This window comes from Littorina saxatilis, linkage group LG17 (genome assembly GCF_037325665.1).
Source record: "Littorina saxatilis isolate snail1 linkage group LG17, US_GU_Lsax_2.0, whole genome shotgun sequence".
NCBI classification, from domain to species: Eukaryota; Metazoa; Mollusca; class Gastropoda; order Littorinimorpha; family Littorinidae; genus Littorina; species Littorina saxatilis.
In genome coordinates this window covers 57,961,649-57,976,255 of record NC_090261.1, presented here as the reverse complement: position 1 = coordinate 57,976,255, position 14,607 = coordinate 57,961,649, and the positions used below count along the sequence as shown (strand labels likewise).

Below are 14,607 nucleotides of genomic sequence, written 5' to 3'. Positions count from 1 at the left end.
GGAATTGTGGCGAACAAATGTGAGGCAGGTACACGCCCTTTTCAATGTGTATCGAGAATAAATCACATAAGTTTACATCCTAAAGAACAGCAGCAATAAAACTGATAGCCTTTTTTGTTGTGTTAATTATTGTGAACAATTATATACAAGTTTTTAACAGTTTCTTTTTTGAGAACGCTTTCGCTAATAATCCGATCTTGAATTTGTTATAACGCACGGTTGTCTGCTTGTCCGGTTTCGGGGTTTATTGCATCTTATTCACAGCTTGGAAAAGCCATTTGATTATTATCTTCATCATGTCAAAAAATGATAAAATGAAGGAATTCATGGAAAATATGCCCAACCCTGACGCAATTTTTCAGTCATGGTGGCCTTTTATAATCGCAGGTTTGGCTGGAGTGCTGTATGGATTTAGGTGGGTCAATGATTGCTTAGTTCTGTTCACAAGAAACACTGCCAAATCTCCACATGTACACAGACGCAGTCAGGCAAACATAGAAGCTGTCCGTTTATCTGTTTGAGTGATCTTTGGTGTGCATCCTAACATCCCCATAGCTTGATGAAGGGTACCGATTTTTAACAGGCACCAAAACCAATACTGTATTCTTATTTTGTGTACACGTTTTTGTGTTTGGAACCAGGTTTCCCCTTTCAACGGGCATTAAGACTTCTGCATTTGTACAGCTTTTCATGCTGAGAAGCTGATCTGATAACTGGTAATAGGTGTGTTTAACTAAATCAAGAGTCATTTGACTGTGTGTGGGCTGTATCAGTGTGTGTGTGAGCCGGACTGAATAAAACCATGGTGCAGCGTTACTGGCTACATCAGAGTTAAAATGTTGCATTTCACAATAAGATTTGATCCTGTGTTCCAGGTCCTGGGCACGAGGTCCAAAGTGTGTTGGTGGCTCCAAGCTGAATGGGAAGACTGCTATCGTAACAGGAGCAAACTGTGGGGTCGGCAAGGCCCTAGCCACTGAATTTGCAAGGAGAGGTACATGCATCTTGACATGACATAACTTGCATAAATAGTAGAGTTAGGAACGGTTTTCACAAACTATGGTACAGAAGTACCCCAGATAAGGCTTTGTCTGTGATGTTCATGATAAGGACAGTGGTACCTGCGATGTCCTAGCTGCCAATCCAATGAGAGCCAGGACATAACCAAGAAAAGAACATCTAGGTGTACATAATAACCATCCCTTTTTCTATTAGCATTAATCAACATAAACCTGCCATGAAAATTGAAAGGCCACTTGCAATGTAAGGACATTTTCAACTGGTCCCAAGAGAGTCCTTCCATCGCAGGGACCACTGTATACAAAAAAATCAATCTTAAATAAGATTTTCAGCGACCAGTATCATTTGCATTTAAAAAGTGAAGGGACACAATTTCCACTGTACTTTTCCTCTTTGTTGATGTGTACAAGTTGTCTTCCACAGGAGCTCGGGTGATCTTGGCATGCAGGAACGAAACGGCAGGCAAGGAAGCAGAAGAGGAAATTCGTAAAGATGCACGCAGCAATAATGTTGTCTTTATGAAACTGGATCTGTCATCCTTCAAATCCATACGAGAATTTGTGGACAAGTTTAATGAGAGTAAGTCTTGAATGTGAAGATATGTCTCTTGAATTTTACTAACTCGACTGTATCGTTAAAGTTAAAGTATAAAGCTGATTTTCTTATTACCTTGGCTGTGTATAATAACTTTTAGTTTTTGTTCTTTATTCGGATATTATTCTATGTTGCAATTTCTCTTTTGTTTTGGTTGTGTGTCTGTGTGTGTCTTCGTGTGTGTATACCTTTGATCACTTGATCCAACTTGTCCAAGATGTGAGAAATTTGGTTATTTCTTTCTTTCTTTCTTTCTTTCTTATTGCTTTACATTTGCCTCTGTGGTTTTGATCAATACTTTGGTTATGGTTTCAGAGGAAGAACGCCTGAATCTCTTAGTCAACAACGCAGGTGTCATGATGTGTCCTGAAGAAAAGTCTGCCGACAAGTTTGAGCTGCAGTTTGCTGTTAACTATCTTGGTAAAGTATTTAGCATAGCTCCTCTCCTGTTTACCTTATTTTGGGCAAATTGAGAGAGAGTGAGTGAGGGTAGTACAGTGGAACCCCCATTTTAAGACCTAAAAACATCTGAGAAAATCAGGTCATAACAAGTCGCGTAAGGCAAAATTACTACATTTAGTCAAGCTGTGGAACTCACAGAATGAAACTGAACGCACTGCATTTTTTCACAATGACACTGTGTTCCGTGTGAAGTACTCTCTGCCAGGCTGCCACCAGCTAAAAATAACCGGCAGTACCACTCTCCTCCTGCCTATTTACCCTTTCCTTCCTCCAACCCCTTCCGCCCACACTGGCGCCTGAAATATATAGGGCCAGACCTGCACTCTTCTTTGTCTGCAGCGCTAGCGTGCGTGGCCCCAGCTCTCTGTTATGCTGTGTTGATAACCTGGATGCCGCGAGCAGAGAGATAGCAGTCGAGCAGAGAGATAGCAGTCGTTCTGAGTGTGTGGTGGCCACAGAGATATTGCCTATTTCGGAACTGATGTTTTTAGTGTGTTTAGTTGTATTTATTGCAATGCATGCCACAATTCACAAGACAGAAGAAAGGATACATGAGAGAATTAGAAAAAGTGTGTTCCCCCCCCCCCCCCCCCCCCCCCCCCCCCCCAAGTATATAATTATGCGACTCTTTGCACTCTGAAAAAAAATGTGCATGCTGCATTTAATGAAACACCTTGAAACAACGCAGTAAACAAAACATCCTAAATGTGCCACAATAAAAGAACACAAAATAATGAAAGATAAAGACAAAGGTAATCCCCAAGTACATAATACATATATACAACACTTTACGAAATATATACAAACAGTAGAGTATATACAGTCGTATATTTACATACATATTATGCCAAGGACTACTAGTAGAAGTCATTGATGGTGCGCATGTAAAATTTGTTTTGCGTTTATATAAGTATATAATTCAAAATAGTGTAGATAATGTCAGTAACATATAAGAAAGAAAACTGTTCATGTTACAGTGTTAGCTGCATGTGAATAAAACAAAAAAGCTTACCTCACGGCCCTCCTATACAAGTCTCACAAACTTGTATATATAATATACCACAGGAGAAAAAAAAACGTAGCTCGCGCGCGCTCACCCAAATCCGCGCGAAGTGCCACATGATATTATACCCCGACAACACATAGGCGGATAATACATGTATGTCAATAGTATGAAACAAAACATGCCACAATTTTCAAGACAGAAGAAAGGGTAAATGAGAGAATTAGAAAAAGTGTTTGCTCCTCAAGTATATAATTATGCCACTCTTTACACTCTGAAAAACATGTGCATGTTGCATTTAAAGAAACAGGAACGGCACAGTATGTAAGACGGCAGAAGACAACACAGTAAACAAAACATCCTAAATGTGCCACAAAAAAAGAACACTAATTAATGTCGTATTTAAAAACATATTATAGGCATGCGTATGGTGCGCATGTGAAATTTGTTTTGCGTTTATATAATTCAAAATAGTGCAATTAATGCCTGTAATATAAAAGAAAGAAAAAACGGTCTTTCAATACATGTTCATGCAAATTGTTAGCTGCATGTGAAGAAAACAAAAAGCCTACCTGATGTCTCCTCCTACATGAGTAATCCAATAGCAGCACACAAGTCGATTTGAAAGTTTTTCAACACAGTTTTTCACTCGTATTGTTCTCACAAACTTGTATATATACCACAGGAAAGAAAACTCGTCGATCCGACGACAATTTAACGTTTGTTTCATTATCGCAAACAAAACAGAACAGACAAAACGAAACAAAACAACACAGCCGAACAGTTGGGGTTGTTATTTCTCTGAGATGCTGAAGAAAAAAAAGATGACGTGCATTGTAATGGAATAGAGTGGGTGTAATTTCAAACTAAACGGTTCAAATGTGAGTGTAAACACACTCTTTACGCGGGATCACATTCCCTCACACGCATATGAACACACACACACACACACACACACACACACACACACACACACACACACACACACACACACACACACACACACACACACACACACACACACTATGTACATTTTTAGAAAGAAAAACAAAACAAAAACACAATGTACATTGTTAGAAGAAGAAAAAAAACAATATGTACAATTTTAGAAGAAAAACAAACAACAAAAAACAATGTTTTAGAGCTGTTATTGTGTCAATATGCTAAAGGCCTCAATGACTTTTTATCATTCTTGTTTAGGATTTTGTTTTTGGCGGGGTGTCAAGCAGCATCGGTGAGGTCTTAATTTGTTGCTCTTTCATTAACTGGCAAAGTTGCTGTCAGGAATAAACACGTCACAAAAAAAAAGGGGGGGGGGGGGGGGGGACGCAAAACAAGCAATACAAAAAACAGAACAGATGAAATGCACTAGAGTCGAGTGCCTGTTCCAAACGGTGCATGCACTGATTAGGCGCGTGGATTAACGAAACAAAACTGCTCTAATCTCAAACACAAAAACAGCCAACAAAACTTATTCTTACTCTATGACACAGTTTAGACTAAGTACTTACTGACGGCAACATCAGAAACACAGTCGGTCGTTGGTATAAACATTGAGCGTGGTTACAAAATGGTATACAATGCGCACGTTTTGATACAACAAAGAACGACTTGCCGGTAGATTCGATAGCAGTATTACTTCAAAATCAAACAAACCGAATCCTCACTGGAACTCTAGTTTGCACATACACAAAGCCTGAATATCCGAGAAACAATATACACAAGATGACGGTAATCCAACGTTCAAGTCACGCAAACCAGTCCATTTCATACCAAGAAACACGTATTTTGTCACACGCTGTGCACTTCCTGAGTACAATGAACAAGGGCTGTGAGGCGCGCTCGGCTGGCATTTCCCCCGCGAAACTAAAGAGGTCACCGCCAGCGCTATTTATGGCCTGCTTGCTCCAAGCTGCCTGGCCGCTCAAATAGCATAATCGCGGCAGCAGTGAAATAGTGTGATGACCGTAGTCCGCCGCTTGTGCAAAACGGAGTGAAACTGACGAGCCTGTTCAGCGCGGTAGTGGTTTCGCTGTGCTGCATAGCACGCTTTTCTGTACCTCTCTTCGTTTTAACTTTGTGAGCGTGTTTTTAATCCAAACATATCATATCTATATGTTTTTGGAATCAGGAACCGACAAGGAATAAGATGAAATTGTTTTTAAATCGATTTCGGAAATTTGATTTTGATAATAATTTTAATATTTTTAATTTTCAGACCTTGTTTTTAATCCGAATATAACAACATATCTATATGTTTTTGGAATCAGAAAATGATGAAGAATAAGATGAACGTAAATTTGGATCGTTTTATAAAAAAATTTAAACAGAGAGCGAGTCGTAAAATTGAGGTAAATTTACTACCACTATTAAATCTGAACAAACAAAGTCCAAAAGTAGAGGGAGTATACTTCAAATGGAAAGTTTTAAAACTGAGGTTTCACCGCACAGGTTGAGTAACCATACACCTTTTCTTTTTTCCAGGCACATTCCTGCTGACAGAATTGCTGCTGGACAAGCTGAAGGCCTCAGCACCCAGCCGCATTATCAACATGACGTCTGCAGCAGCCGGCCTGGGGGAGATCGACTTTGACGACATCAACCTGAAGGAAAGTTACACCCCAGGCAAAGCTCTCGCCCAGAGCAAGTTTGCTGTCATGCTCTACACCCTCCACCTGGCGGAGAGGTTGAAGGGTGAGTGGTTTTGTCTGTCTCTCAGGGTGGGGATATTGCTCAGGTGGTAGCGCGCTAGCTTTGACAGCAGTCCGTCGCTATCAGTGTGGGTTCAACTCAAGGTTCGGCAAGAGAGTCTTCATTTTTAACCAGTGTTTAATTGGTAGCCTCGTTCTTGTATCTTAAAGCAACTCTGATTTCCATTGAGTGAAACCTCACAGGACTGGATGAAATTGCCTGACTTAACCTTCCTGAATTTACCTTATTTTGTTTAGGCCAAAAAAAAAAATAGGTCTGTTTACGGTAACCCGACCGACCCTATTTTTTTCGCGCGACCCAAGACTTTTTTTTTGCATTTGGGGGAGAAAAAAAAACGTAAAAATATGTTTTTTTGGAAAAAAAAAAAAAAAAATCCCGACCTACCGACCCTATTTTTGGGGCCTATGTTACCGTAAACAGACCTTCTTTTTTTTTTGGCCTTATGCAACATTCATTATTCTGTATCAATGTTACATTTTTTAACCAACCTTTGAAAAATGAATCTATGTTATTGTTGTACAGTGGAACCCTCCTTTGAAGACCTTGACAAATCTGAGACATAGAGATTACACAACGCCATCGAGTGAGGGACCGAAAAATATTGAAACTCGAGGATGATTTTTTTGTGGTATCAACCGAGACCGTAGGTCGAGGTTGATACCACACAAAAAAATCATCCGAGAGTTTCAATATTTTTTGGTCCCTCACAAGATGACGTTTGTGTAATTTGTGTATACAATGATAAATTGATTGTATACAATGATCAATCTCTATACCTTCCTGTCACTGGAAGCAGCAACACTTGAAAGCATAAGTTCCCTTGACAAACGTCATTTATGATTGGCGTCATCTATGAATGACGTCACTGTCTAGACAAGACAAGTGCCGGTATCGGCAAACCTTGTCGCGGCAAAGGCGTGCCTTGATACCATTGAGATCATAGGACATGCACAGCAGTGCCGATACCAGGTTTCTTTAGCTTCACTTTAAAATGATATCAGAACGATAGTTATTCACTTGAAAGTGAACACAGGAGAGTTGTATACAATCAGGTCTTAAAAAGGAGGGAGCCTTAAAATGGGGGTAAGGCCTAAAAAATAAATAGGTGTGGTTACGGTAACCCGACCTACCCTATTTTTAGGGGCCGACCCTATAACTTTTATTACATTTGTCAAAACAAACAAAAACAAAAAAGTGCAGAAAACGCAATGAAAGCGAAAGCGCTCGAGTCGCACACTTATTTCCCTGTCAAGTAGGTTTAATTTGTACACATTAGAAAAAAAAGTTAAAAAAAAAGTGATTGCCTGCCTTCCTACCCTATTTTTTTTGGCTATGTTACCTTAACCACACCTATTTTTTGGGGGGGGCCTAAATGTACAGAGGTTATCTGCGAAAACCCAGTCTTAAGAGGTAGGGAGTCTTTAATTGGGGGGTCGTAAAAGGGGTTCCACTGTACCTCCACTCTTCTTCACTGGTGGTCCCCTGTTCTGCATGTCATTTGTAAAGCTGGCACAAACACAGCAGAAGGGTTGGCCCAAAGAAAATAAACAAGCTGTAGTGTATAACTTGACATACTTTATTTAAAGCCTCTGGATTCCCTGGGGAACATAATGTTGTAACACTAGATTCTACCCTACCTGAATGACAAACTCAGTGCCTATGATAACTTGTGACTGCCTGCTGTTGTGACAGACACCAAGGTGACGGTGAACGTGGTGAACCCAGGCATCGTGAACAGCAACGGTCACCGCTACATGCCCTTCAAGACCAGTAAATTCATCCGCATCAGCTTTGCTCCCTTCGTCTGGTTCCTCATGAAGACCAATGAAGACGGCGCTCAGACCGTCGTCTTCTGTGCCACTGCTGAGGAGGTGGAGGGGGTCACCGGCAAATTCTACAAGTAAGTTGGATTATTTTGTTCTGTAAAGATTGTCTAAACAACAAGATGACTTTGGGTGAGAGATAAACAGAGTTGAAAAACAATAGAAATTCGAATTGTCACCAACACATTGTGTTGTGTATTGTGTTGGTGAGTACCGATTTCTTTTGTGTTTCAATGTTATGTATCGATTGAACATTGGATTTTCCTTCTTTGGACCATGAGACATCAGAGGGCGACTAGAACTCATATTTAGGCGGCTGGCTGAGACCACAAAAAAAAAAGTGCATATTTGTGTACGTTCAGTCGTAGAAGATCAAAGGAATTCTAACAAAAATCGATCAATACATAAATGTTATTTTTATTTTTTACCAAAATATGACATTTGACACAGATCTTGACAGTCACAGATAAACTGCCCATCGGAAGTATAAAACCTGCTCTGGATTTTGTGAAAACCTTGTCCGAGGTAAAGGGGCTCTAACCCTTCCAGACCACTGGCACTGAAAATCCTTAACGAGTTATTTTCAAAAATCGTCTAATTAAGCCCACATTGTAAGACCTGATTTTCTCAGATTTGTTAAAGGCATATGTACGCACTCCCGTGTTTACAAAGTGTAGTTTGCCCATAATCGATGTCAAACGCACCATAAGACCATATAATGACGATATGTCACCATGCGCGGACCATAATACATGCATTACAGCTTGTTCTAGCCTCTGAAAAAGTGAGGATGTCAACAAAGCCGCGGTGTTAGCTCCCTTGCATCAACGTTACATGTGTTGCCAAATCTATAAATAGGACGATCCAGATCAAAATGAAAATTAACATATCTCAACATTGAAGGGGTCCTAGACCACAATATTTTGCAGGGAACTTAATTTAGCATGTCTCCAGCTGTTGGTAAAGCAATTAGCGTGTATAGTCATCGAGCACATATGCCTTTAAGGTCTTAACACTTTCTACCCCACCTATGTTGACCAAGTTTTTTTTTAGCTAAGACCAGCTGTGCTGCAGCAGGTCACTCAGAATTGTAGTAACTGTGTAATAACTGTGTATCAACACACTGGAAACCGGCACGGTTGGCCTAGTGGTAAGGCGTCCGCCCCGTGATCGGGAGGTCGTGGGTTCGAACCCCGGGCGGGTCATACCTAAGACTTTAAAATTGGCAAGCTGGTGGCTGCTCCGCCTGGCATCTGGCATTATGGGGTTAGTGCTAGGACTGGTTGGTCTGGTGTCCGAATAATGTGACTGGGTGAGACATGAAGCCTGTGCTGCGACTTCTGTCTTGTGTGTGGCGCACGTTATATGTCAAAGCAGCACCGCCCTGATATGGCCCTTAGTGGGGCTGATGGGGTCTATGTCGACCAAAAGAGTGGGATTCCCTGTAGGTGGAGTTCCTGGAGAGGGATTCCCTGTATACAGGGAATACCACAGGATTTAGTTCCTGTAGTGTGTCGCTGATATCGCTGAAAGTCACGTGATGCTTGGCGACATCAGTAGAATTTGATGTTTTTCAATCTTTTTTAATATTTCTTAGAAATTTGAGTATGGTTTGCAAGTTTTATTGAAAAACTCCACCCTGTGGGATTCCCTGTATACAGGGAATCCCCCTCCAGGAACTCCACCTACAGGGAATCCCACTCTTTTGGTCGACATAGACCCCATCAGCCTTAGTGGTCGGCTGGGCGTTAAGCAAACAAACAAACAAACACACTGGAATGCAGGCGTTAGATGGACGTTACAGGAAGCGACTGAAGCTAACAGTCTGAGCAGATATATCCGTACCTGATCAGATAGAGCCATATGAAATATACGGAGACAATGAGTTAAAAAAAAAAGGGGGGGGGGGGGGGATACCACTGTAGTGTTAAAAACATGGTGATATGTTTGCAGGGACTGTCAGGAGGCTAAGCTGGAGGAAAAGATGCAGGACACAGAATTGCAGCAGAAGCTGTACAAGGCCTCGCTGGAGTGGACCAAAGTGGACAAGAAAGAATAAGCCTCTCCATGCATCTGACTGCCAGCCCCTGTTTTACTAGACACATTCCCCAAAACTTCCATAAAGCCTAAAATTATCTGGGCAAAGTCGACTACGTGAAGTATACTTCGCGAAGCTGGCCGCACAGAGATTTAGCACTGAGTTTTCCTTAAGTGGACTAGGGGCTCAATAGACGAATTCCGAAAATGACTTTGCCGGGTGTGTATGGGTTGTGGGAGAGTTACCTTTTTTTTGCAAAACGGCAGACAATCAAGGAACCAATCACTAGGGAGGGGTGTGCCGGAAACACGTCTGCCGTTTAGCAAGAAAAGGTAACTCTTCCGCAATCCATACAACCCCAATAGAGTTATTTCCGAAAATCGTCTATTTAAGGACAGCCTTCAGAGTGTGAGATGAATACAGTATGCAGTGTTGTGTTTTGACTGGAAGATTTGTGAACAAAAGAAGAGGAGTCCTGCCTGACAACAAGACAGCTAGAGTGTGAGAATTTGTTCGTTGCAAGCCTAAACAGGGACATGTATGCATTGTTTCATTTGTGTGTCTGTTTTTGAAATTCCACATTCGCATGTAACTAGGAACTGTTCTTTGTAAATAATGCATGTATACTCCATTTCTTTTGAATTGTAGGCATCATTAGATTAATATATTGCCTTTGCAAGTTACTAACAATTGGTAGATTCTGTGTGTTTACAGTATGTTCCTTTCAACCTTTAGCATGCCAGTGACGACTATATAGTCACCGACAATCAGCTCTCTCCTGCAGCCAGCGGGAACTGTAGTCATCCAGCTTCGAGTGTTTGAATTTTCCACCGGTATGTTTACCAAGGCTTGGTCTCCTGGAGATGGATGTTTGGCTTTAAAAGAGTTTTTTGTTAGACGTGCCTCAAAGGAAAACATTACCTAACAGAAGTTTATACACATGCATGGTAAATAGCATGGGAGGCAGATATACACTGACCCAACGAAACACGTAAAACATTCATGCACACTCTAGGGCACAGCAAGGGTACAGAAACACGCACTAGTGAACAGAAACACACACACCCACACACTTGCTTGTGTACACACAGATACATCTGCATGCATATGAACTTAATGTTGTTTTTTGCTGGCAATGTTAGCCAAACGAGAGAAAAAAGGTAGGCGTGAGACTTTTAGTGTGTGTCTGGTATCTTTTGGAATGTAACTAATCGCATGTGTGACGTAGATGTGCCCTGTTGCTGGCATGTAGATACTATATAAGCAGAGAACTGAGTCGTACATGTGTGGTTTTTATGGGCATTCAGTTGGAAATATATTTTTTTGCATGGATATTGTGTATGCAAAGAATGACAGGCATTAATCACATTTCTTAAGAACTTGTATCAACATTTAATGCAGAGCTTTCAGTAATATTTTCAGTCCCAATGAATTCAGCAGGAAGTTTGTTGTGTAAATGTACATGTACAATAGCGCATTGCATCTCCCATGATTCTGTGGGCTACTCCATGCTACTTTTCTAGATGTGTTAATTATTCTGACATGCCGTCGCGTCACATATATTCAGTTATCATGTTATCATATTTAAGCAGAAATACTGTGCAGTCTTCAAAAACCCAGTGATATTACACATTCACTCTCTTTCATTGAACCACAGGTAAAGGTTAGTGTTTTATTTTCAAGATTATGTTTACTGATGAGAAAAAAAAAGGGCACAGTACTTGAAAAAATATGATCACAACATGCACGATTTTGAAGACGCTCTTTATGATAATTAGAATCAGTCCTGAGAGATATGTGAGATGTTGATTTGTTTGTGTGATTATATGCTTTCCTGTTTGTGTGAATGCATTAAATTGTCATATGATAAAAGACTTGATTTTTAATTGTGAAACTTAATTTTTCGTTCAATGTAGTGATTGATGACCTTAGTCAACATGTTTTCTTCAGCTGCTGAATATAATCTGCATCCTTTTTGACTCACATGCGAAGCAAAAGTGAGTCTATGTACTCACCCGAGTCGTCCGTCCGGACGTCCGTCCGTCCGGACGTCCGTCCGTCCGGAAAACTTTAACGTTGGATATTTCTTGGACACTATTAAGTCTATCAGTACCAAATTTGGCAAGATGGTGTATGATGACAAGGCCCCAAAAAACATACATAGCATCTTGACCTTGCTTCAAGGTCAAGGTCGCAGGGGCCATAAATGTTGTCTAAAAAACAGCTATTTTTCACATTTTTCCCATTTTCTCTGAAGTTTTTGAGATTGAATACCTCACCTATATATGATATATAGGGCAAAGTAAGCCTCATCTTTTGATACCAGTTTGGTTTACCTTGCTTCAAGGTCAAGGTCACAGGAGCTCTTCAAAGTTGGATTGTATACATATTTTGAAGTGACCTTGACCCTGAACTATGGAAGATAACTGTTTCAAACTTAAAAATTATGTGGGGCACATGTTATGCTTTCATCATGAGACACATTTGGTCACATATGATCAAGGTCAAGGTCACTTTGACCCTTATGAAATGTGACCAAAATAAGGTAGTGAACCACTAAAAGTGACCATATCTCATGGTAGAAAGAGCCAATAAGCACCATTGTACTTCCTATGTCTTGAATTAACAGCTTTGTGTTGCATGACCTTGGATGACCTTGGATGACCTTGACCTTGGGTCAAGGTCACATGTATTTTGGTAGGAAAAATGTGTAAAGCAGTTCTTAGTGTATGATGTCATTGCTAGGGTTAGTTATTTGACCTTGACCCTGAAGGTCAAGGTCATGTAAAGGTCAAGGTCAAGCATGTGAGTCGTATGGGCTTTGCCCTTCTTGTTTTGTATTTAATATATGCATTTTTGATCGCATAGTATATTAAGTGTTATTGTTGGACATGACTGTTCATTGCGTCGCATTGTGTTTTTTTTGTTTTTTTTGTTTGCCAAGCACATCCTTGTGGGGTGTCTCATTTTTGTTGTTGACATTGACTGTCTTCCAGATTCTCCAAAGCAATAAGATGTTATCAGACTCCTTGTATGTGGTATGATTGATTCTTGGCATGCGTGAAGTTGTGTTTGAGCTTTGAATGCGTAAACAAAATTGCGATTTTTCTAAAGAGTTCTCAAGATCTGATAGTCCTCGATGAATGTTTAAATAGTATGCTTTTTTAGATATATATGCTGGAATCTTTGTGTTTGCATTTTAATTTGTAACTTAGTTTCAAGGGAAAGATCTGATACAAGAGAACTTGTCGTCTAATTCAGAATTTGTCAAAAGCGTGAGGGGTGATGTGAATAGAGACACTGTCCTGTTTTGCTGCACATAGCTTCTCAAAACTGCCTTATTCGCTTCTTTTTGTTTTTATTTTGCTGAAGAAATCATAATTTTGTGTGTCATCGGGTTCTGGTTTTTTTTTTATCTGAATGGTTATATCTGCATACATCATGCACACACACATTGTCACTCAGACACAGACATGTATACAAACTAACACACACTCACAGACCAGCATATGTGCACACACACATTGTCACTCAGACACAGACATGTATACAAACTAACACACACTCACAGACCAGCATATGTGCACACACACATTGTCACTCAGACACAGACATGTATACAAACTAACACACACTCACAGACCAGCATATGTGCACACACACATTGTCACTCAGACACAGACATGTATACAAACTAACACACACTCACAGACCAGCATATGTGCACACACACATTGTCACTCAGACACAGACATGTATACAAACTAACACACACTCACAGACCAGCATATGTGCACACACACATTGTCACTCAGACACAGACATGTATACAAACTAACACACACTCACAGACCAGCATATGTGCACACACACACAAACACACACTTGCTGTATTTACATGGATGCTAACAGGGTGTACATGTATTTGTGTACTTGGTCAGTATGTATGGTTAAGCGTTTGTACAGTATGGCTGTTTGTGTCTTTGGAATTTGTGTGTGTCTGAATTATGTCAAACCTGTAAAAATGCGTGCATTTGAATATGCTTTTCAATGTTGATGTTGCTAATTTCAGGGGATTTTCTGTTTTAAATGTTGCCCAATATAAATTTAAGTTTACCAAGAAGCTTGTGCATGTGCTATTTTAATTGTACTCCAGTTCCTTGTTCTACAGAAACTGAATATGAAATCATTTTGCAAATTTGTTTAGGGCGTTCAATTTTATACACTTCTGTCTGTAGAAATCGTAGCTGATGCTTATGTTTGTGTAGTGACAAAGAGAGAGAAAGAGAGAGCTGCAACTGATGAGCTTTTTGGGGGTTGCATGGTTGGCAAGAGTTACATTGGTCAGTTTGTGTTCATTCTTACATTAACACATTTCTGATGCATGTATTTCAAGGCATTACATGTAATTGTATATTAGAGTAGATTGAATGTATCTGATTCTTGACTATAATTTGCATTTTATTTCATATTTTTAAACATTGATAAAGGCCTACTTAAGTTTGGACTGTTGTGCTCTTGGTGTGTATGTATGGGCTTATGTTAATTAATTTTGAAGCTGTGTATGTATCTCAGTGTTGCTCTGTTAACCTGCGCTGCAAACCATGCATTTAAAATCATTTTTAGAGCAGTAGCTTACAAGATCCCTTTCTATTTTATTTTATTTTGTACCTAGCATTTAATTTTTTCAGTGAATGTCCTACATTGTTTTGTGGTGGAAATCTTGTTGACCCTTATCAAATTTCAAGGAAACAGCACTTACAAACTTCACTGAACTCTTTCTGCACAAAATGGACCACTCAAAAGTAAAAGCTTCTTGTTCTTGATCACAGACTTCTCCCGGTTTGTTTGTTTGCTAAACGCCCAGCCGACCACGAAGGGCCATATCAGGGCGGTGCTGCTTTGACACATAACGTGCGCCACACACAAGACAGAAGTCGCAGCACAGGCTTCAT

The 14,607-nt window shown here is 40.2% G+C and overlaps 1 protein-coding gene and 1 long non-coding RNA gene across 2 annotated transcripts in view; both read left to right on the top strand.

Annotated features, from left to right (window-relative positions):
* The window catches only part of LOC138951782 (uncharacterized), a 65,186-nt gene extending 51,029 nt beyond the window's left edge, over positions 1-14,157 (top strand). The window contains exon 2 of the long non-coding RNA XR_011451219.1: positions 12,156-14,157. This is a non-coding gene — a long non-coding RNA (uncharacterized lncRNA). The remainder of the gene's footprint in view (positions 1-12,155) is intronic.
* On the top strand, positions 210-14,157 carry LOC138951781 (retinol dehydrogenase 12-like). The gene is made up of 7 exons (XM_070323330.1): positions 210-415; positions 876-994; positions 1,444-1,599; positions 1,930-2,034; positions 5,564-5,773; positions 7,484-7,691; positions 9,568-14,157. The coding sequence occupies exons 1-7, from the start codon at positions 297-299 to the stop codon at positions 9,671-9,673; spliced, it is 1,023 nt and encodes a 340-aa protein (XP_070179431.1). The 5' UTR covers positions 210-296; the 3' UTR covers positions 9,674-14,157.
* Positions 14,158-14,607: the final 450 nt, after the last annotated feature.

Coding starts and splice junctions, on each gene's coding strand:
- LOC138951781 (XM_070323330.1), top strand. CDS start 297: ATGTCAAAAAATGATAAAATGAAGGAATTCATGGAAAATATGCCCAAC. Junction 416..875: donor GGAGTGCTGTATGGATTTAG/GTGGGTCAATGA, acceptor CCTGTGTTCCAG/GTCCTGGGCACGAGGTCCAA. Junction 2,035..5,563: donor GTTTGCTGTTAACTATCTTG/GTAAAGTATTTA, acceptor TCTTTTTTCCAG/GCACATTCCTGCTGACAGAA.